At 45.9% G+C, this 22,319-nt stretch overlaps 1 protein-coding gene across 1 annotated transcript in view; it reads right to left on the minus strand.

Annotated features, from left to right (window-relative positions):
- The window catches only part of TBC1D8B (TBC1 domain family member 8B), a 1,086,956-nt gene that overhangs the window by 96,016 nt on the left and 968,621 nt on the right, over positions 1–22,319 (minus strand). The window contains exon 17 of the mRNA XM_078688663.1: positions 11,679–11,744. Coding sequence (XP_078544789.1) covers positions 11,679–11,744 — 66 coding nt within the window. The remainder of the gene's footprint in view (positions 1–11,678; positions 11,745–22,319) is intronic.

The following is a 22,319-nucleotide window of genomic DNA, read 5'->3' on the forward strand; positions in this document are numbered from 1 at the left end:
GTGAAATTAGCTTGACATAGGCTGAGCGGTCCAACACCATTATCTCTCTGCTTGGAGTTGTCTACCTGAAGGAAAAATGACAGGGCATTCAACTGGACAGTAATTATTTTTTAATTCGGGTCTATATGCTCACAGGTTTTACTAAGGATATGGACTTGGGATGAAACTGTGTCCCTATCTAACAGAAAATATGTTCAGCACAAACAATGAATAATTTCAACATCAGAACAAACAGTATTGCCATTCCTCACTAGGTTATGAAGTTCTCCAGTCAAAGCAGGCACTTCTGCCAACAAAAAGATGTAACTGGCAGAGATGTCCCTTCTCCACCATGCTAAAAGCTATGGTAGTGGAGCCCGTGCTAGTTTGTGACAAACAAAGAATGGCAACATAAATATGAAGATGGGGAGCAGTAACAATAATATATCTCTCCGGACGATATCCTCCTACATGAAGCATACCGCTCTACAAACCTCACTACTTCTATTTCAGGAATCACAAAGGATATACAATAATATCCAAGGTTTGGGCAAGAAATCAAGCCTTCATAGTTAATGGTCTTCGACTGGTCCAATTAAGAAAGGTTTTGATTTCTTATAAGGTCCCTGGGAACGTTCGGTATTTGGTAAAACAGATTTACTGTACCAGAGAAGCGGTTACTCTTGGTAATACGTTCGGTGATACCACTGAAGAGTGCATTACTGCCCCAGTGGAAGTCACTGACAAGAACTTAATCATGATGAACCTTCCAAAGTCTTTTCCTGTCCAAGATGTTGCTGGAAAAGGGTGAAATAAAAAAATGAAATATAAATGTCCAAATTGTAAAAGTAATTTGAAAAAAGGAGCCAAGAGGAAATATGTGAACTCAAGTTTAAGCAAGAAACCAGAAAATACGATGAGATTCTAGAAAATGTCATGGAAAAGGTCGGCAATGAGAAAGACTATAAAATAGGGAGAGTACATTCATATGCGCAGATGTTTGCTGAGATAATGAAAAGTACGAGATGAACTAAAAAAGTAAAAATAGTCATATGTTGTGTAAGATTCAGTGCTTAATTTTAGCCGGTGGTTCCCATTGGGGGCCGTGGAAACTAAGTTTTGGGGACAGGCACTTAGTTTTCCTCATCATACATTTACTTAGAGCACGAGAGGGAAATAAAAAGGAAGCGGAAAGACAGAGGAAGAGAAAGATGGAGTAACCGTTGTAAAGGGAGAAAGCAGGAACCTGCAAGAGTGAGATAAGGAAGGGAGTGTCTAATAGTGAATTAAAAAGGCACGAGGGAGAATCAAGACTACACAGCCATGGTATTTGGCACACCGGTATTTAATTTCACTAGCTTTGGGCACCAGCACTCATTATTTGACAAATTAAGCACTGGTAAGATTAAGGTGGTTGGATGTATAACATAGAAACTAAACCAAATGAATACATATTTAGATTTAGTGCAATCCACACAATTGTTGATGTGCTAATATTTTTGCTACAAACAAATGAATTAGGAGAATTAATCCAGTTCAGGTACACAAAATGGGAACTTGCACGGACATCTGGAGTCAGATTTCAAAATTTAACTTAAAAAGGAGGGAAGAAGCAAATTAAAGCAAATCACAATGCTGGTAGCACAAGAACTACTCAACGGTTTATGAACATTTGGTTTTAGGATTTGAGCCTGCAATAAATACACTCCAGTGTCAAATTCATAATATGATTGTGACAATACACATTCACATTTGAATCCAAAGGCGAGATGTGATTGAAGGACAATTTGAATACAAACAGTGATACTCAGTGACAGATCCTAAGTGACCATGATTAGTATATTTCAGAACCCAATGCAGGCAAATAGAAGTAAGAGGCACAAGGAATTAGGAGTTATGTAATGTTAAGGTTATTTATAGAGCGCATGGCTGCCCCAGCAACAGGGCGTCCCAGCGCTAGCGGCCAAGTGACCAGAGGAGATGTGGCTAGATGGAAGAGAAATGAATTGCAATGAAATGAAATGAAATGAATTGCAATGAAGAGCAATGAATTGCGGTTTAGGGCTCTGCTCAAAACACATCTATATACTGCATAGAGTCTGGGTTTTCTATGCTGCTTCATTGGTAGCTTAGCGCGGGGACACGCCGTGATGGCGTTACTGAGCGCTCTATAAGCTCTTTATTATTATTATTATAGAAAAGCCAAGTTTGAATCAGTTTCCTGAATGCCCAGTGAAAATGGGTGCTGCGGGCAACCAGTGGGATGGAATTCCATAGCGCAGGGGCCTGAGCTTTGAAGGAGCGACCCCAGGCTCTACACCGGCAGACCTGTGGGACACACAGCAGATCGTGATTAGTGGAGCGCAATGCTCGCAATGGAAGATAAGGGGTGCATAGTCCCTGCAGGATTTGGGGGTTATGAGAAGTTGGCCTGATATATGATGCTCACTAGTTCTAGTGATCACCTTGTATCAGTCCAAACAACCGTTATGGTGATTGGTTGTAAGTCAACCTTATAGACCAGCTATCCTAATGGTAGCATGGACAAAGCAGTCTTAGGCTAAACTATTTTGGCATGTGAAGCCAGCTGTTTTACCACAGTATAACCCCTTGAATACCAGATGAAAGGACACCACACAGGTTGTTATGAAAATAAACAGTATATTTATTAATAACAAACACCGCTGAACTCTTTATGAGATCAAAGGGCTAAGCACATGACAATCTCTTAGGAAAAATACGATAAGTTGCACAAAATTACAATGGTGCCCTAGGGGCACGGCAAACCATATACTAAGTAAATGGTATAAGGAAATCGATAGAAGGAATGGAGCTGTCCAGAGGCTGTAGGATCGTTGGGGACCACGCTACCCTAACTTTAGGTAAGTAATAGGAGGCCCACTGAACACGTGTGCAGAGTGTGAACTCACACACAAGATGCGTAACAATGTCTATGGACAGTACAGTTCAAGAAACAGGTGAGTACGGACAATCCTGACTAGTTAGGACTAAAACGACTGTGGAAGTGGACACTAGGAGAGTCAATCTACCCTTGAGCACCGAAATGCTCTTGTTACCTCACCCACGGGCTGCGGGTGCATAGGTGCAAAGTCGTGTCGGGTTCCGGCGTTGAAGTATATGGAGCCTGGAAGAAAAGAGGCTGCAGGCGATCAGGAGGAAGATGTCCGGTGTGATCCAAGGGTGGATCAGAGATGCTGAAGACCTGAAAGCAGAGGGGACAATGTTCACAGTCACTAGCCAGTGACTGGAGTGGAACCAGGAAGGAACCAGATGTCGTCGTCGCGATCAAGTGAAGAGTGGACGCTTGACTCTGCAGCCACTTGGACCAGGAGGTGTCTTCGTCGACCAGGATGGAGGCACGAGCTGTCCCACGCAGGCTCTCGCTGTCGGCGGTGTCAGATCCGGATTTGGAGTCAACAGACCTTGGCAAAGGCAACCCACGCGGTGAGTGGAAACGGCGTCTTGAGTGGACCAGGAGGGTCCAGAGTGCTCCTCTTTTGGAAGGGAGCAAGGGCTAGTCTGGAGCAACCAGACCAGCAGTGTAGTTTTCAAAGTTTGTCGTCTAGGAGGTCACTAGCCAGCCGGCAAGTGACCAGACAACTCGTCGAGCAGCAAACAAGCAGAAGGGCCCCACGCAGATCTCGTGGAAGCTGGAGGGCTGATCTTCGGTGCAGGGGCTGCTCGGGGCTGGGGATTCTCAATCCCCAAAGCACTTGGTCGAGTTTACCTCGGGAGTCGTGCTGGAAGCGAAGTTCAGTTTCTTTCAAGATGGCCGGTCCCACGTGTCTCGTCGCACCCATGGGTCTCAGCTGTGCTGCAGATGTGAGTTGAGGTCGGAGAGGTCGGGGAATATGGGTCTCGTCGGGCTCTGAAGTCTGGATCCTCAAAGGAAGACGACAAAGTGAAGCCGCTGGACGCTTGATGGTGCCTGCAGTTGCAGGGTGGACACTCCTTGCCCGCAAGGGAAATTCTTCAGTCTTCTGAGGAGCAGAACGTCGAAGTCCAGAGTTTCTTCTTGTAAAAGTTGTTCAAGATAATCTAATTTGGAATGGGACCAGCTCCTACCTTTATTCTCCTAAAGGGGGCTGCACTACTGACTAGGTCCCTCCCCTGGGTGGGACCAGGAAGGGGGGTGGCTACACCCCCTATCCTTTGTCCGGTTTCGCGCCAGAGCTGGGGCAGGGATGCCCCAGCAACTGGTTTGAACCGGTGTATGCACAGGACACCTTGTGTGCCCCAGGCATGTCTCATTCCTTTCAGGCCTGTCCTACCCAATACACAACATCCTGTCTGGGGTGATGCTAGCACCTCCCAAGGCAGGAAACCCTTTGTTAAAGCCTCCCTCGCTGGAAGGACTCCCAGCAGCAGGAAGTCAGACTTGTGTCTGTGGTGGCAGCATCCATTTTGTGATGCCAAGGCTCGAGTTAACTTTAACCGGGGTTCACAGTTACATGCATGTCGTGTCCCTCTAGAAGGGTGGAATGCTACCCCCGTCGCCAGAATTGGCGAGGGGGTAGTATTCCAATTCGTATGACACCTTACTCGACATGTTTTGATAATGTTATACCAGAGTTAGCATTCAACCGCGAGGATTATAATGCACTTAAGAGTATACGGTATAGCGTTATCATGGAACAGCTATTAGGACTTGGTTCCGCAAGCTGCAAACGGGCTCAGCTCATGCCAGAGCACCATCTCACATAATTCCAAGCACTCTGCCTTCAGGATTGATAAGGCCTGCCATAGGAGTGAATGATAGGAATATATGTGTCCATTTTAGGGTTAGATATAGGTATACTATATCTACAGCAAAGGGTGATTACACCACCTTGCCCCAGCTGTCGTGCACCCAGTTGTGTCTGTTTAGATGGCCAGCCAGGGGTGGCATAATACATGCTTCGGCCTCTGGTAGGCCCTGGGTACACCTATGCCCTGGATACCTGAGGTACATTGTACAGGGACTGATAAGGTGACCCAGTACCAATTGGTAAATGCACCTGAAGTACATGGTTGTCAATTTAGAGAGAGAACAGCTAGGCTGTGGGTCTGATTAGCAGGCCCACAGCCAGGGAAAGTCATAAACCAGTGAAGCAAAAAGCAAAAATCTGGGGTGACCATAGGATTGCAGACCCCACTCTCCTACAGGGGTCCTGGCCATGTACAATCTTATGTGTTGTGGAGAGGGTTTTAAACTGAACTCTGTCTGATTGGCAGCCAATGGAGATGGTGAAGGAGATTGGAGGCGTGGCATTTCCTTGGTAGGGCAAACAAAGTACGTGCTGCTGCATTCTGTACCCGTTGGAGTCTTGCATTAACTGTTTTTTTTTACGCCGAGCAGAAGACCATTGCAGTAATCTAGGCACGATTGGACAACTGATTGAACTATCAGTTGGTGGGTGGCAGCGTCCAAGAATCCCAGAATGGGTTTTAAGCTGCGCTGTAGACCAAAACAGGTACCGGCCACTTTTTTGGTATGAGGCTCAAATGAAAGGGCGGTGTCAATCAGGACCCCTAAATCTTTGACTGAGTTTTTCGGTAGGGGAAGAGTGCCCAAAGTCACTGGTCACCATTGGTAGTTCCACTTGTGGGTATCACGGGCAACCACGAGCACCCAAGTCTTGGCCGAATTGAGCTGTAAATAGTTGTTTGCCATCCAATCTGTAATGGCCGGAACATCAGCACGAAATTTCAGTTGGTCCTGAGCAGGGTTGTTGGAAAAGGTGAATACCAACTGGGTATCTTCTGCGTAAGATACCATTTTGATGTTACGTTCTTTTGCCCAGAGGGCGGACATACACGTTGAACAACGTGGGCTCAAGGCAGAGCCCTGCAGAACACCACAGCAGAGAGGGTAATTACTAGACTGGTAGGGAGGGCATGCACCTGAAAAGAGGGCTTTGATAAAAATTAGGCAAAACATGCCAAAGCCCTGCCTTTGACCCCAATCTCCTCAAGCCTTTGAAGAAGAATCTTGTGGGAGACCGTGTCAAAGGCCGCACTAAGATCAAGTAAAAATAGTGCAGAAGTATTTCCCTCATCTAGAGTGGCCCACAGCTGCTCGGTGACCGCCAAAAGGGGTGATTCTGTGCTGTGCCTGGGTCAGAACCCATTCTGAGATCTATCTAGGATCTGGTTGGCCTCCAAATATTTAGTCAAAGTAATGTGGACATGGGAGTCCTTAATTTTGGCCAGGTAGCGAAGCAGAGAGATTGGTCGAAAATTCTCTGGCAAAGATGCGTCTAGTGTGGGTTTTTTCAGCAGTGGGACGACTTTGGCATGCTTTCACGACTTAGGAATCACTGCCGACAGAAGTGAACCATTGATGAATTCCCGGCTCTCAGTCATAGGGCAGTTATAAAATTTCCTGAAGATGTCCGGTTTTATAGGATCATCAGGGGAACCTGATTTGACTTTAGCTGCCAGGCTAGCTAGGTCTTCGGGAGACATGGGTGGCAGAGTTTGGAGGGAATACTGGAGTGCTCTAGAGGTCTGGGTCACAATGGATTCAGTGGTACTCCGCCTCGTATCCAGTGTGTTGTAAATACATTCAACCTTATTAATGAAGTACCTAGCCAGTGAATCACACTGAGTGTTGGAAGATATGATGTCATTGGTTCCTGCAGGAGATTTTAACATATCTTTCATAAGGGAAAAGATTGTTTTGGAGGGGTTGGAGCTCGATTTGGCATAGAACGAGGTTTTGGCCTTTTGTACTGATTTCTGGAAGGTTTTTATAGCCTTCCTATAGGTAGTTTTAGCAGTAGCGTCATAAGTATGCCTCCAAGCCCGTTACAAAATGTTAAAATTTTTCTTTTCCGCCCGCAGGGTCTCATTATACCATGCGTACATTTGCGTATGCTTAGCCCCTGTCAATTTCATCGGGATGCAATGGTCAAGCGTATTATTAATCAAGCCCCTAAGGGCTCTGTCAGCTGCCTCCAAGTCAGCAGGCCAGTCTGGACGGTACGTATTTAAGGCAGATAGGAAAGTAGTTTCGTCCAATTTGTGCCAAGGACGCTTCATAAGGGACTGACAAGGGGACCTCAGAATAGGGCCTCTCATCTCAATACGCATAGAGATGAGAAAATGGCCAGTCAAAGTCAGAGTTAGGGGAGTGTTAGCTGCCAAATTTAAAAGATTCTAAAAGATTGGATCCAGTAGGTGGTCTGCCTGGTGTGAGGGTCCTTTATTTATTTTAAATGTTTTATATAGCGCTACTGGACCCAAGAGTATCAGAGCGCTTTACAGGGTACTTAACACATCATGAAAAAGAAAACCAATAAACGGCAAATTTCTAAAATAGACTCGGTGATAAAGTCGTCCAATTGTAAAAGGAAAAGAAAGAGTAAATTTAGAGAACAAGTAAAGGAGAAGAGGGCTGATGAAAAAGTAAATAGGGGGTAAAGTAGTTAGTTAGAGGGAGAAAGAAGGAGAGCGAGAGTAGGAAGAGTAGTAGGAAGAGAGATTGTAGAGGACTGCCACGAGTAAATGGACAGATAGTTCAATAGGAATTAGGGACCCAATATTTGTTAAGAAGCATCAGCTTGAGGTTTTTCTTGAAAAGCGGGAGTAGGAAAGGGAGTGGAAGGGAGAGTGTAGAAGACAGCAAAGAGTAGATGAACCGATAGTTCAATAGGAATTAAGGACCCCAATATTTGTTGAGAAGCAGCAGCTTGAGGTTTTTCTTGAAAAGGGGGTAGGAAGGGTTGCAGCGAAGGTCTTTGGGAATAGAATTCCAAATGGATGGGTCATTACCTGAGAAAGAACAAGATTGAGTCCTTTTCTTTTTGGTCTGAGGGGGGATTAGGACAAGGGCGTTGGTGCTCCTCAAAGATCTAGTACACCCTGCTTTTTGGAGTTTGTCAGAAAGGTACGAGAGGGTGTTTTTGTGAAGGGCTTTGTGAGTGATACACGCAATCTTGTAGGTGGATCTGCCTTCGATTGGGAGCCATTTGAGATTTTTGAGGACGGTCGAGATGTGATCATAACGCTTACTGTCAGATATGAGCCTGGCTGCCAGGTTGAGGACAGATTTAATCGGGGCAAAATAGACTTTGCGGGTGCCAGCAAGGGTGGCGTTGCCATAGTCAATTCTGGAAAGGACAAGTGATTGTACAATGGTTTTAAAGTCGTCGATTGGAATAAAGGGTTTGATTTTTTTTTAAGGTGATGTAGAGTGAAGAGGGCACCTTTGGCAGCGTTTTTGATATGTGGGATAAGATTGAGATTCTGGTCGACGCTAATGCCAAGGGATTTGATAGAGTTGGAAGTGGTGAGAGGGCAATTAAGTGCTTTGATATCGGCAATCCAGTGTTGGATAGGCAGAGGGTTGTTTTTGGGAGCAAAAAGGATGATTTCAGTTTTTTGGGGATTTAGTTTGAGGTGGTTAAGATGGAACTAGGTTTGAATTTTGGTCAAGGCATCATTAAGATGTAAGATGTCCTTGTGTGATTTGATCTTGTAGTATAATTGCGTGTCATCGGCATAGAGGTGGTAGCTGATTTTAGCTTCTTTGAGAATAATTGTGAGGGCTTCCATTAAGAGGTTAAAAAGAGTAGGAGAGAGGCTAGAGCCTTGTGGGACACCCAGAAAGACATGTTGTGGTTTGGAGAGGCAACGATTCAATTTAATTTGTTGGGTTCTATTGTGGAGATAGGTGGTGAACCATTTGAGGATAATGCCATTTAAACCGAAGCGGTCTTTGAGAGTTTTCAGAAGGGTGAAATGATTAACAGTATCAAAGGAGAGGTCAAGGAGGATAAGGAGGGAGGATTCGCCTCTATCCCGAGAGTGGTGAATGTCATCCGTAATGTTGAGCATCGCAGTTTCCGTGCTGCATCCCTTTTTAAAACCAGATTGGAAAGCGTCAAGGAGATTGAATGTGTCGATGTGATTATCTAATTGTGACAGGACAAATTTTTCAAGGCCTCCAAATCACCCAGGAAGTTGGAAATCGCCAGGGAATCCGATGTTCCAGGTGTAGGTTAAGGTCGCATATGATGTTGAGATTTGCTGATTCTAAGGCAAGAGTGGAAACAGTATGAACCAGAGCCTCTTGAAAAGCCCTGGCTGGGCCTGGTGGGCAATAAATAAGAAGCCCTGAGGAAGTAAAATTGTGTGATATAGAGATTTTAAACAGGGCACTTTCACAGTGAGGAATAGTCTGTGGGGATAAGTGAGCAGTGAAAAGCGCATTTAAATATGACTGCAAGGTTGCCCCCTCTTCCGCTAGGCCTGTTCTGAGTAAGCAGCCTATATCCTGCGGGTAGGGCTAATGCGGGTATTGCCGTGGAATCCATGGTTAGCCAGGTTTTCGTCAAAAATAGTATATCTGGGGTAGAGTCCAAAAGAAGATCGAAAATGTCAGCATGGTGTTTTACCAATGACCTACAATTAAGAGTGTATATATTCATGTGAGTGGAACCTGAGACCTTATGAGGACATTTGAAGCCTGGTATGACTTTAAACCCACAGTTATTACACTGTTTCTGATGGGTGTCATGATACCACTTGTAGTTCTTGCAGGGCTCTGTGGGTTGCAAGGTGAGCAGCAGCTCCCGTGTGTAGAATAGTCTTAGTGGGGAGTCCAGGACCAGGGGTCCTGGCGACGTACAGGCGCCAACGGGCTTGCCTAAGGCGCGTCCATGGCAGCAGCTGCGGTGGACCGAGGTCGGGACCGGAAGTGCAAAATGTGCAAAAGTACAAGGTAAAAGTGTTGTTTAAAAACTCTTAAAAAAGCGTTGTCTTTAAAAGCAGCAATAGCAGCGCGTAGTCACCACAACACTTAGACACACTAGGCAGGAATAAAAACAGAACCCTCTAGTCACCCGATCAGCTGCGCGTCTGTGGCAGCATTCGAGTTAAGTGGTGGGGAGCGGTGAAAAGCGCCCGCCTCCTCCACGACCCGGAAATGCATCACTGGCAAGGGTGGGCAGTTGTCCTGGTCTCCGCCCTCCACTCGCAGCCGCGTTGGACCGGGGTCGGGACTGGGAGTGAGAATGCTTAGTGGTTAGAAATACAGTGATACATACTGGTTCCAGTTTGCAATGGGTTTCAGGGTTGTAGAGCAATACTGTGGGTCGTAAAACATAAGACGACTGTATAAGAGTAAACCTGCTGCAAACAACTGGATACTGTTGAATGCTGTATATGTTGTTGTAACAATGTATTAAATGTTTGCATATCACAATATCACATATGCGACTAAGAATACATTTTCAAATGTTCAGCATTGAGAAAGTAATTGGAAAATTTGACTATTCATCTAACTAATAAGAATAAAACTTTCATTTTGGCAAACCATTTGTGCTGAAATATTAAATAAAATGGTCCAAAACATACCAGCCCTTACCCCTTGCTATTTTGATAGTGCTATGCATGGTCAGAATATGAATTTAATTTATGGGGTGAGGTAGGAAGGCAGGTATGTATGTACGCATTCATGTGTATGCACATGCTTAATACGACTCAGAGAGAATTCTCAGTAACCTACATTAAGCCATACTACTGTCAATCTCAGCTGTATATGCTCACTTATTGACAAGATTTGGGTAGTGTACACTTCCATGTGAAGTCGGAGAAATGATTTCACTTTGACTCCGATTTACTCGGCTTGACATAACTGACCCGAACGTTGGAAAAGGAAGGGTGAGTACAGTTTAGTTTGTGATTTTGGTGTGGCACTTGTATTTCCCAAGAATCGGGGTGATATTGAGCTTTCAACAGGAAATTGTTGGAAATATGGGTACAGATATGTAAACAGAAATATGATCAGTCTAATGGGATAGGAATGAAGTTGTTCCAATTCTTAGTTAAGGAAAATGGTCTCTTGGATACAGGGTGTGGTATTAATGATCAAATTAGGGATATTTTGACTGACAAATGGCCAGGAACACATGCCCAGTAAAAACATCCAATGTTCTTTTTGAGGTTAATAAACTTAAGGCATTCTGGAAGACATTTATCAATGCCTGATCAAGCAATTGGATACAGGGAAACTGAACCCAATTAACTATACAGGAAGAGAGGCAACTGAAATAGATTTGAACAACCTACTGTGAATTGGACAACATATGTAGCATATATACAAATATAATGTCCATTTGAGCATATGGCCTATACAACCCATGATAAATTATGCAAGCTGTACCTGACCAATATTCTCATCCTCGTGCCTAATACTGCCCCCAAATTAAATAAACTATTTTTGATCAAATTAACTACCCTGCAAGGATGATGAGAGGCGAATGTACACAGTAACCAGCATCAGTAAAAGTTGAAGATCACGTCTTGTGTACGTAGTATCAACATTGATAAACAGAGGCAAAGAAATGCCAAATTAATCAGGAACTTAATGGAATTTCTGACCAAAATAATTGAATGATTTGATGTTCACAGATTTGGAATACTTCTTTGAAGCACTTGGATAGCTATGGTTTTGATCATCTGGGGTACATGTAAGCATGCAGACCTGCAGAAGGAAAAGGTGCTGCAGAGCTACAGACAGGTGTTAATAGAGACACTCACTGCGTTTTAGGGAAATGAGGAAGTTATTTCTTTAAAATTATAAATAAAAATCCTTCCTTTTAAAACTGCAAAAACATGTAAAAGCAAATTCTTACTATAATTATAGATGGCAACAAACAAATCGAAATCTGTTAACATGATTGCTCTCTTACCAGGAGGTATGTGCAGCTTGAAGAGTAACTTCAGTTTGTTAGTAAAACTTCCATTGTACATTACATCTAGGAAAAAAAGAACAAAACCCAAGAATAACATGTATTATTGTAAATTGCATGACTATTTCTCAGGCAGCTGACCTGCTGCAATAACCACCACTCAAGGTGGGAAGGACACCTCCCCATAAGGGACAAGTGTAATATCTGACTCCTGCTATTACTGGACATTTCCACACCCTTATAGAAACAGCCTTTTTTGACAGTCGGAACTCACCTTTTAAGCCTTCGCCTGCATCACCATAACTAGCTACACTGTGGCATACCTGAAGCGCATATTAAATGTAACTAATAGCCACAATAAGGGACAATGGAAATTCAATCAAAATCACAGCTACTTAATGAGGTAACCTTAATGACGCAGCTATATTAGCTGGTTCTGAAAGTCCACGGTTTCATTAGGATTGACTGCATCACTCACAAAGCTGTGTCTGAGTATACCATTCAGAAAAAGTTTACATCCAACAATAGAGATCAAATATCAGACTAGAGCTTCGGAAGTGCAATAAATACAATCAAGCCTATTCAATCTATGCAGTGCACTGAAGCGATGGAATAAAACATCTCCCTTTACATCAGACTCATTGCATTTCTTCCAATTCCAAAAAAGTTCTCACCAAAGAGGATGTCAAGTGTTCACTATCAGAATCCCAGTGACGACCTCATTGAGGAAGTAACCCCCAGTATCTACCTTTGAAAACTATTTGTCAGCCATTCCCACACAACCTCTCTCCGCCCACCCTCGTTCTATCCTCCCATATCTATGGCTGTCCTACATAAAGATATATTCATTATAGATTAGTATCTCATAAAAACAGAAATACAATACTATTCTATACTCTTTGCATAAGTCTCAGACAGACACATTCTTCACCTGCCTACTGATATACTTAGCTAAACTACAGCAATTAGTTGCATGCAGTACAATGATTTGGGAAAGAAACCTGATTTCATTAAACAATGCACGCTTACGATGTATATCAGGTATAGTAACTTCAAAGATAGTCAGTCACATGTAAGTCTTATAAATAATAAGTTCACTTCTTGCTTTTCTTGCTCTACGGAATCAGCCATCCATGTACTACAAACTAGTGCATGCTGGTGCATGGGGCACGTTTAAACTACAACTGACCATCAGAACCTGCATCCACGGCTATTTTGAGAGCAAATAGACCGTTCAGCCACCTCCACGAAGATGAATCATTTACAAGTCAATTATATCTACCACTCTGCCTCCTAAATTATGTTACTGGTAATGAAGTGTGAGGTTGATAGAGACTTTACATATGCTGGAGATACACAATTGTACCTAAAGACTGTCAAACCAAAAGCTAATTTAAAATCATGTTTGGACCAATACAAAAATATATGAAACTGAATAATGCCAATAAACAAGACTGGGGTAATGCCATGAAAAATTACATATAACTCCATTAAAACCCTCTATGGAAAAATTCCTAGATGTTTTACTCAATTAAAATATGCACTTCAACGGCCATATACAAAATAACATAACTTAAACGACCTACTGACTACACATGATTTTAAAATGGTAAAGGACTTAATGATTCCTATCCTGGCCCCCGCAAAATCCACTCCACCCGCATAACGTACAACGCCACATTCCTCTCTGCCCTTAACCCCGGCCGACCACCAAACTGCTACCAAGCCGCCCCAGGACACACCCATGGCCCTTCACCTGCAACTCCTGCAAATTCGACTGCATCAGGACCCACACCAAATCCACAAACTCCAAACAGAGCTCCGACACTAACCACCTGAAGTGCATCCTGCTCAACACCCGCTCGGTCCACAGACACGCCATCGAACTCTGGAACCTACTCGACTTCACATCGCCGGACGTCGCCTTTCTTACAGAAACCTGGATGAACGCCTCATCAACGTCCGACATCGCCACAGCCATCCCTGACGGCTACAAGATCATCCGAAAGGACCGCACCAACCAAACAGGAGGAGGCATCGCCATTGTACATAAAAACACCATCCGCATCACGACCAGCTCCGACGATCACCTCGCAGCCGCCGAACACCTTCACTTCCAGATCCACATCAACCCCAAGACCACACTCAGAGGCACCCTAATCTACAGACCACCAGGACCCCGCACACAATTCAGCGAAGACATCACTGACTTCATCAGCCCACACGCCCTTCCCTCCGAGGACTACATTCTACTGGGAGACCTCAACTTCCACCTGGAAAAGAACAACGAGAGCAACACCACCACCCTTCTAGACAACCTCGCCAATCTCGGACTCAAACAACTTGTTGACTCCCCCACCCACTATGCCGGGCACACGCTCGACCCAATCTTCACTTCCAGCAAGCACATTTCCTTCAATCACACCACAGCTCTCCATTGGACAGACCACAGCTGCGTTCACTTTATCTACAAAAAGACTACGACCCACAACAACCCACAACCAATTCCCCGCAGAAACTGGAACAAAATTACCACCGACCAACTCTTCACATCGCTTCACCAAAACCCTCCTATAAAATCAACGGACCCAAACCTTGCAGCCACCAACCTCACACAATGGATCACCCACAGCGCTGACAAATTAGCACCCTTGAAAAAACATCAAATCAAGCAAGGTAGCAAAAAAGCCCCCTGGTTCAACGATGACCTTAAGAAATCCAAGAAGTTATGTCGCACCCTCGAGAAAGCCTGGAGAAAAAACCCAAACACGGACAACCTGGCCACCTTCAAGAACGCCACCCGCAAACACCACCAACTGATCCGATCCACCAAGAAATCAGCATTCAAGGATCGACTCGACAACAACGCTCACAACAGCAAGGAACTATTCAACATCGTCAAAGAATTTACCAACCCCACCGCTGGCACCAACGACATCACTCCCTCCCAAGACCTCTGCGACTCCCTAGCCTCATTCTTCCACAACAAAATCGCTGACATACATAACAGCTTTGAAAATCAGTCCGGAGACCAGTCCACCCCACCCACCTCTGAAATAAATCCCCCCTCCAACAACCTTTACGTCTGGAACCCAATCACCACTGAAGACACCATCTGCCTGATGAATTCCATCCACTCAGGATCGCCAACCGACCCATGTCCCCACCACATTTTCAACAAAGCAGACTCCATTATCGCACCTCATCTCCGAAACGTCGTCAACTGTTCCCTCAATTCCGCTACCTTCCCGGAAAGCTGGAAACATGCCGAACTCAGCGCCCTTCTGAAGAAACCCACTGCAGACCCCACTGAACTTAAGAACTATCGCCCCATCTCGCTCCTCCCATTCCCTGCCAAAGTCATTGAGAAAGCCGTCAACAGTCAGCTCGCCACCTTCCTCGAATCCAACAAATCCCTCGACCCTTCACAATCCGGCTTACGAGCCAAACACAGTACCGAGACCGCCCTCATCGCAGCAACAGACGATATTCGAACACTACTGGACAACGGAGAAACAGCTGCCCTCATCCTACTTGATCTCTCCGCAGCCTTCGATACATTCTGCCATAGGACCCTTATACAACGCCTCAGCAATGTCGGAATACAAGGAAAAGCATTGGTTTGGATCATCTCGTTCCTCGCCGGAAGAACCCAGAGAGTCCGCGTTCCCCCTTTTAGATCAGAGGCCACCGAAGTCATCTGCGGCGTACCACAAGGATCATCACTCAGTCCCACCCTCTTCAACGTATACATGAGTCCCCTCGCATCCATCGCGCGCCAACACAACCTCAACATCATCTCATATGCAGACGACACCCAGCTGATCCTCTCCCTCACCAAAGACCCAAACACCGCCAAAACCAACCTACACGAAGGAATGAATGAAGTAGCCAAGTGGATCAATAACAGCCATTTAAAACTGAACTCGGACAAAACAGAAGTCCTCATCTTAGGTTCATCCCCTTCCGCCTGCGACGACTCATGGTGGCCACCGGCCCTGGGAAACACACCCATACCTACGGACCACGCACGTAACCTGGGCTTCCTCCTGGACCCCTCCCTTTCAATGACCAGACAAGTCAACGCCGTCTCATCATCATGCTTCAACATCCTACGGATGCTCAAAAAAATCTTCCGTTGGATCCCCACCGAAACAAGAAAGACGGTCACCCACGCACTGGTCACAAGCCGACTGGACTACGGAAACACCCTTTACGCCGGAACCACAGCCAAACTACAGAAAAAACTTCAACGCATCCAAATCGCCTCAGCCAGACTCATACTTGGCATCCCCCGCCAAGCTCACATTTCCGGTCACCTAAAAGACCTCCACTGGCTCCCCGTCAACAAGAGAATAACGTTCCGTCTCCTCACCCATGCACACAAAGCCCTTTACGACCTAGGACCCGAATGCCTCAACACGCGCCTGTCCTTTTACACCCCCACCCGCCAACTTCGATCATCCAATCAAGCCCTGGCCGCAATTCCACGCATCCATAGATCCACCATGGGGGGAAGATCCTTCTCCTACTTAGCGGCCAAAACCTGGAATTCTCTCCCCACCCACATCCGCCTTACACAGAACCACCTCTCCTTCAGAAAACAACTAAAAACTTGGATATTCGATAAATAAAGTACCCCCCTTCCTCAAGCGCCTTGAGACCCTCTGGGTGAGTAGTGCGCTATACAAATGTTGAACTTGAACTTGGAGTATGGATGTTCCATCAATACTTACTTCCCTAAACATTATTATCCCACTAAAGCTGAAACGTGCTTTTGAATAGATATCAAAAAAACTTTTTTTTTACTACACATATAACCGCACTTATAGCCTACCCAAATAGATGACCGTTCAAAGCTGCCTGTGTCACATACATACTTTAAAGAAACATACCCAAAAAACTATAACACAAAAATCAAGATATATCAAAGTTCCAAGAATCTCAGAAGTAAATACAAACAAATGCCGGACATGAAACTGGTTCATGAGTCCTAGTCTTCAATAAATCAAGAATACATTGAATCAAATCTACAAGGTGCATTAAAAGGGAAGTACTTTAGATTCAGACTAGTCTATATACAAATACCCTAGTTCGAGGGAACCTGGAATTTAAAACTCAAAGGATAGAGAGAGTGTTGTTTGCAGGGGCACAAAGTAGAAACGCCATATAGAGGTCTTTCTCCAAAGCAGCTAACACTGAGGAAAACGTATTTTCAGGCATCAATCAACAAAATGAATTTTAGAACAATTAAGGAGGCTATTAACTATAGTTTCCTATAAAATCAACAAACTGATTAAATATTGAAATCCAGCATATATTGAGTTGGAAGTCTGTCTGCCAATTCTCAATACTTTAATTATTTTTTTTTTTAAATAAATTAATGACTTTTTTTTCTCTTTGAACAAATTTGTATGATCTTCACTAGAACATAGTTTTTCGTGTGTCGCTCATTCATGGTTATATATTTGAGAATGCAATAATAGTTTACTACTACTAACAAATGTTACCCCACACTTCAAGATAAAAAACTATTTCTAGCTTTTCAAAATCAATGTTTCAAGGATCTGGAACACACTTCCTGTGAAAGAACAAATTACTTACCTTCGGTAATGCATTATATAGTAGCGACTCAACCTAGCTGCAGACTCCTTACCTTTAAATTTCCTAGGTGTAATGCTGGATCTGGAAACTTTTGTTGAGCAATACCCCTTGCGTGCGCTGTCAGGTGGTTCCATTCGGCTCCACGTGACTGCGTCGGCAGCTTCGGTTATGATGTCTCGCCACCCAGGCAAGCGGATGTCAGTACTTAACATCTTTTCCACGCCAGGAGTGTAGAGCCACAAAGTACCTGACGTAGTTGTCTGCAAAACTAGGGCCCTGAAAGGAGGAGTAATCCTAGCCCTACAATATAAGTCCACAAAGCGGGGAGGCATGGGTGCAGCGATAAGAAATCTGCATCTAGGTATAGTCTCTACCAGATAATGCGTTACCAAAGGTAAGTAACTTGCTCATCTGATAGAGAAGTCTAGCTGCAGATTCCTTGCCTTTGAATGAGATAACCAAGCCATACCATCCCGGCGGTGGGCTGTGGATCAATACCTTAAACTAGAAAGTCCTGCAGAACCAAGCAGGCAAAATTCCCTTCTCTGTACACCCGACTGTCCAGGCAGTAGTGTTTTTCAAACCTATGCAAAGATGCCCACGTTGCTGCCTAACAGATGTCCAGGACTGGGCCACCCCAAGCCAAGGCCGTAGTCACAGCCTTTCCCCTGGTGGAATGGGCCCTTAATCCCTCAGGGGGCTGCTTCTTTGCAAGGGCATAACAGGTCTTAGAGCAGAGAACGACCCAGAGAGAGATGGTCCTTTTCTGCACTGCCCTTGCCTTCTTTGCCCCCACGTACCCTGCAAAGAGTTGGTCGTCCATCCAGAACTCTTTTGTGCAGTCAAGGTAGAAAGACAACGCTCTTTTTGGGTCCAGTAGGTGAAGACGCCCCTCCTCTTTAGAGGGATGCAGGCGAGCAAAGAAGAGGGCCAACATGATGGATTGATACAGATGGAATGGCGTCACGACCTTTGGAAAAAAAGGAAGCTCGAGTGCAAAGCACCACTTACTCTGGAAAAGACATCAGACAGGGAGACGAGCAAGATAAAGCCTGCAACTCACTCACCCTCCAAGCAGATATAATTGACATTAAAAAGGCTGTGTTGATGGTCAACAGCTGGAGGGGACAGTTATGTAAAGGCTCGAAGGAAGCACACATTGAGTAGGTGAGTACCAAATTAAGGTCCCACTGTGGCATAACAAAGGACGTGGGTGGAAACAAGTGAGCCAGCCCTTTTAGAAATCTATGTACAATAGGAGACTTAAAGAGATAAGACTGGTCTGGCAGCTGCAAAAAAGCAGAAAGGTAACCCTTGAGAGTTCCCAAGGCACAGCCTGGCTGGGCAAGGGTCAGAATGAATAAAAAGACAGTAGAAAGAGAAGCAGCAAGATGTTCAATAGACCGTTCTGTACAGTATAATACAAATTTCTGACAACGGCAGACATATACCGTCTTAGTGGTGTGCCGCCGTACCGTCAAAATAACGTTACATGCTTCGGGAGGAAGGTCAAAAGCTATCAACTGCCGCCGCTCAATCTCCACGCATGGAGGCGCAGAGTTAACAGGTTCGGGTGGAGAACCCTCCCCTGTTGCTGCAACAGTAGATCCTCCCTAAGGGGCAGGTTGGCTGGAGGATCAATGCTCATCTTCAGAAGCTCTTGATACCAGACTCTCCTCGCCCAGTCTGGAGCCACAAGAATGACTTGGGCCCGGACGCTCCTGATCTTCTTGAGAACTCTGGCTCCACTCGTTATCAATAAAGTCGCCAAGTGATAGCTGCCTTAGAAACTCCAACATGCAATATTGCTGACACTGCGCGGTCTCTTCAGAGGCGAACAAATATAACCAAGGTTCTCCCCACCTTCCGCCACCTCCGGCTGTAGACACCATTCGTTATTCGCTAGGCATCGACGGTTGAGTTTGTCCGCCCTGGTGTTTAGAGAACCTACCAGGTGTTGAACCACCAGGGTTATGCCCTGCTGTACCAGCCATGTCCAGAGATGCAGGGCCTCTCGACAAAGGGTCCACGACCCCACACCGCCCTGCTTGTTGCAGTACTACATGGTGGTGGTGTTGCCCGTGAACATCTGCACTAGCTTTCCCTTGACAGAGGGAAGAAATGCTTTCAATGCCAATCGAATCGCTCAGCGTGCCAGCAAATTTATGTGGAGCCCTTACTCTGCCGGAGGCCAGTGTCCCTTGATGTCCACCTCTCCCAGATAGCTGTCTCACCCCAGAAGTGACACATTTGTCACATCTAGTTGGGGAAGGGATAGGGGTCTGCCATTGACCCAATCACGGTTTGCCAACCACCACTGCAGATCTTCACAGTTCCTTCCGAGATCTGGACCATGTCAGTTCGATTTCCTCAATGCTGTGCCCAGTGGAACCTCAGGTCCCACTACAGAGCCGGCATACGCCACCTTGCATGCTTTACCAACAGGATGCAGAAGGCCATGTGGCGCAACAGCATCAGAGTCAGTTTCACCAAAATCCAGGACAGAGGCAGAAACATCAGAATCATAACCTGAATATCTTGGATTCGCTACTCAGGAGGATATGCCCGAAACTTCACTATGTCAAGAACAGTTCTGATGAAAGGGATCATCTCAGAAGTAGTCAGGTGTGACTTTGGCACGTTTATAGAAAACCCCAGCGAATGCAGTAGGTCCGCTTTAGTCTGAAGGTGGGAGACAACAGCCTGGGGCGAGGACTTCATCAACAGCCAGTCGTCGAGGCTGGGGAAGACTGACACCCCTAACCTGTGCAGATGAGCTGCGACCACCGCCATCATCTTGGTGAACACCTGAGGGGCACTGGTAAGGCCAAAGAGAAGCACGGTAAACAAAGTGCTCCTGGCCTACCTGGAACTGCAGATAAAGTCTGTGGCGTGGCAGGAAGAGGATGTGAAAATATGCATCCTGCAGGTCCAACACTATCATCCAAGCTTCTTGGTCTAGAGCAGACAAGACCTGAGCTAGAGTGAGAATCTTGAACTTCTCTTTCTTGAGGAAGAGATTGAGGGTCCTAAGATCTAAAATGGGCCCCAACCCTTTGTTCTTCAGAAAGAAGCAGGGATAACAATCACTGCCTACTTCTGAAACCGGGACCCTTTTTATAGCTGCCTTGGCCAAGAGAGCTGTAACTTCCTCCAGGAGCAATTTCAGATGATCCTCCGTCAGTCGTTTCTGATTTGGCAGAATGGGTGAAGGAAAGGAAAGGCAGAGAATAGCCTTCCTGAATGATGTACAAGATCCACTTGTCCGATTCTATGGATCTCCAGTAGGGAAGATGATGATGGATTCTCCCGCCAATTGGAGTAGTGTGGTCTTGCAGATTCAGATTAGGAGTGCTTGGAGGCTGCGGGTGCCGGGGCAGGGTGGCCAACAACTTCTAACCTCTATTCCTGGGTCAGAATGTGCCTCGTCCATGTCCCCGCAAGGCTTAGGAAGTCTGCCTCGGACGGTGGCTGGGATAGGACTGACGCGACTGGAAACCTCTTCCACTGCCACAAAAGGGGCGAAAGGTAGACGGGACACAAGGAGTAGAGGAGAGGCCCAAGGGTCTGGCAGTAGCTCGAGAGTCTTTGAACCTGAACAGTGCTTAATCTGCCTTTTCCCTAAAAAAAGATGGGTGCCATCGAAAATGTTCATTAAATTGGCCTGGACATTGCCCGAGAAGCCAGTTGTCCTAAGCCAGGCCTGGCACCTTAAGGCCACTGTCGTTGAAATCGATCTGCCCAGCGAATCTGTTGTAACTAGGCCACACTGTATGGTGAATTTTGCTGCATGTCTTCCTAGGAGAGCACAGTCTGGGCCTCCTCCTGGACTTGTGACAGCACTTGCACAATCATCTCCCAAAGGGAGTGGGAGAAACCGCCCAATAAGCATGCAGTGTTCACAGACCGTAATGCCAGGCTGGAAGAAGAAAACAACTTCTGCTCAATTGAATCCAACCACTTGGATTCCCTATCCGGAGAGGCGGAAGGGAACACAGCCTGGGAAGTAGAGGCCTACACCACCAAACTTTCAGGGGTAGGTTGTTGGCTGAGGAACTTCGGGACACCCGGTGCTGGGCGATGGCGGCATGTAATTGTTCTATTCACAGGAGCCCCTGTGCTAGGCTTGGACCACGTGCCAGGCTTGGACCATGTGCCTAGAAGGACATGCTCCATTAAAGGGCAAAAGGGGTTCGGGAGTGGATGCCCCAGGTTAAAGCATTTCAGTCAGGAGAATAGTTCTAGTCCTAGGACGTCAGCTGCCCTTTTTTACCACCATGGCATAGTATGCCCCCCTCCTTCGTAGCCACTGTTGGCGGAGACAGCATGCCAGTATCTGGAGAAGTGTCCAGTGCACTGGCTTTCACAAGTTCCCTATACCAGTTGAAATGCTCTGCAGAGTCATCCTAATGTTCCAGAGGGTCCAAAGACCTCTCTCATTCCTCTCCCGAGCCTAGCATATCCTCAAAGTGCTCAGGCAACAACATATAACCCCTGGGTTCAATCAGCACTGTCATTGGCGTCGAGCAATGTCGGTCTGACTCCGTGTCATTGAGGATAAGGACGGGGATGGTCTCACCGGTGGACACAGGCAGCACCGGAGGAGGTCACATTGGCACAACAGGCATCGATCCGGATCCAGATCGGATCCATGAGGGCCAGCCGGAGCAAATAGCGTCAAACTTAATGGGCCCCTTCTAACTCCGCGGGGCCCGAGGGCTCACCAGCGGTGACGACCCGCTCAATTATGTGGTGCATGGCCTCGTAAAATTATTTTATCTGAGCGGGGGTCGCCCCAGCTCCCGGAAAGGGAGGGAGGCACGAAGTAGACTCTGGCTCCAGCTCTGCAGAACCATGACTAGAACGTCGGTGCTCCTTACCTCTCTTGTCAGTGGACAACAGCCAAGGTGAAGATGAAGTCCGTTTTGACTTCTTCTTGTGCCTCTTCCCCGAGTGCCCAAAGACCTCAAGTGGGATGAAAAGGACTTGGGGCTCTTGGAGCAGTCTGGTGACTACCTCCTCTTCAATCGAGGTATC

This window comes from Lissotriton helveticus, chromosome 4_1 (genome assembly GCF_964261635.1).
Source record: "Lissotriton helveticus chromosome 4_1, aLisHel1.1, whole genome shotgun sequence".
In the NCBI taxonomy this organism is placed as follows: Eukaryota; Metazoa; Chordata; class Amphibia; order Caudata; family Salamandridae; genus Lissotriton; species Lissotriton helveticus.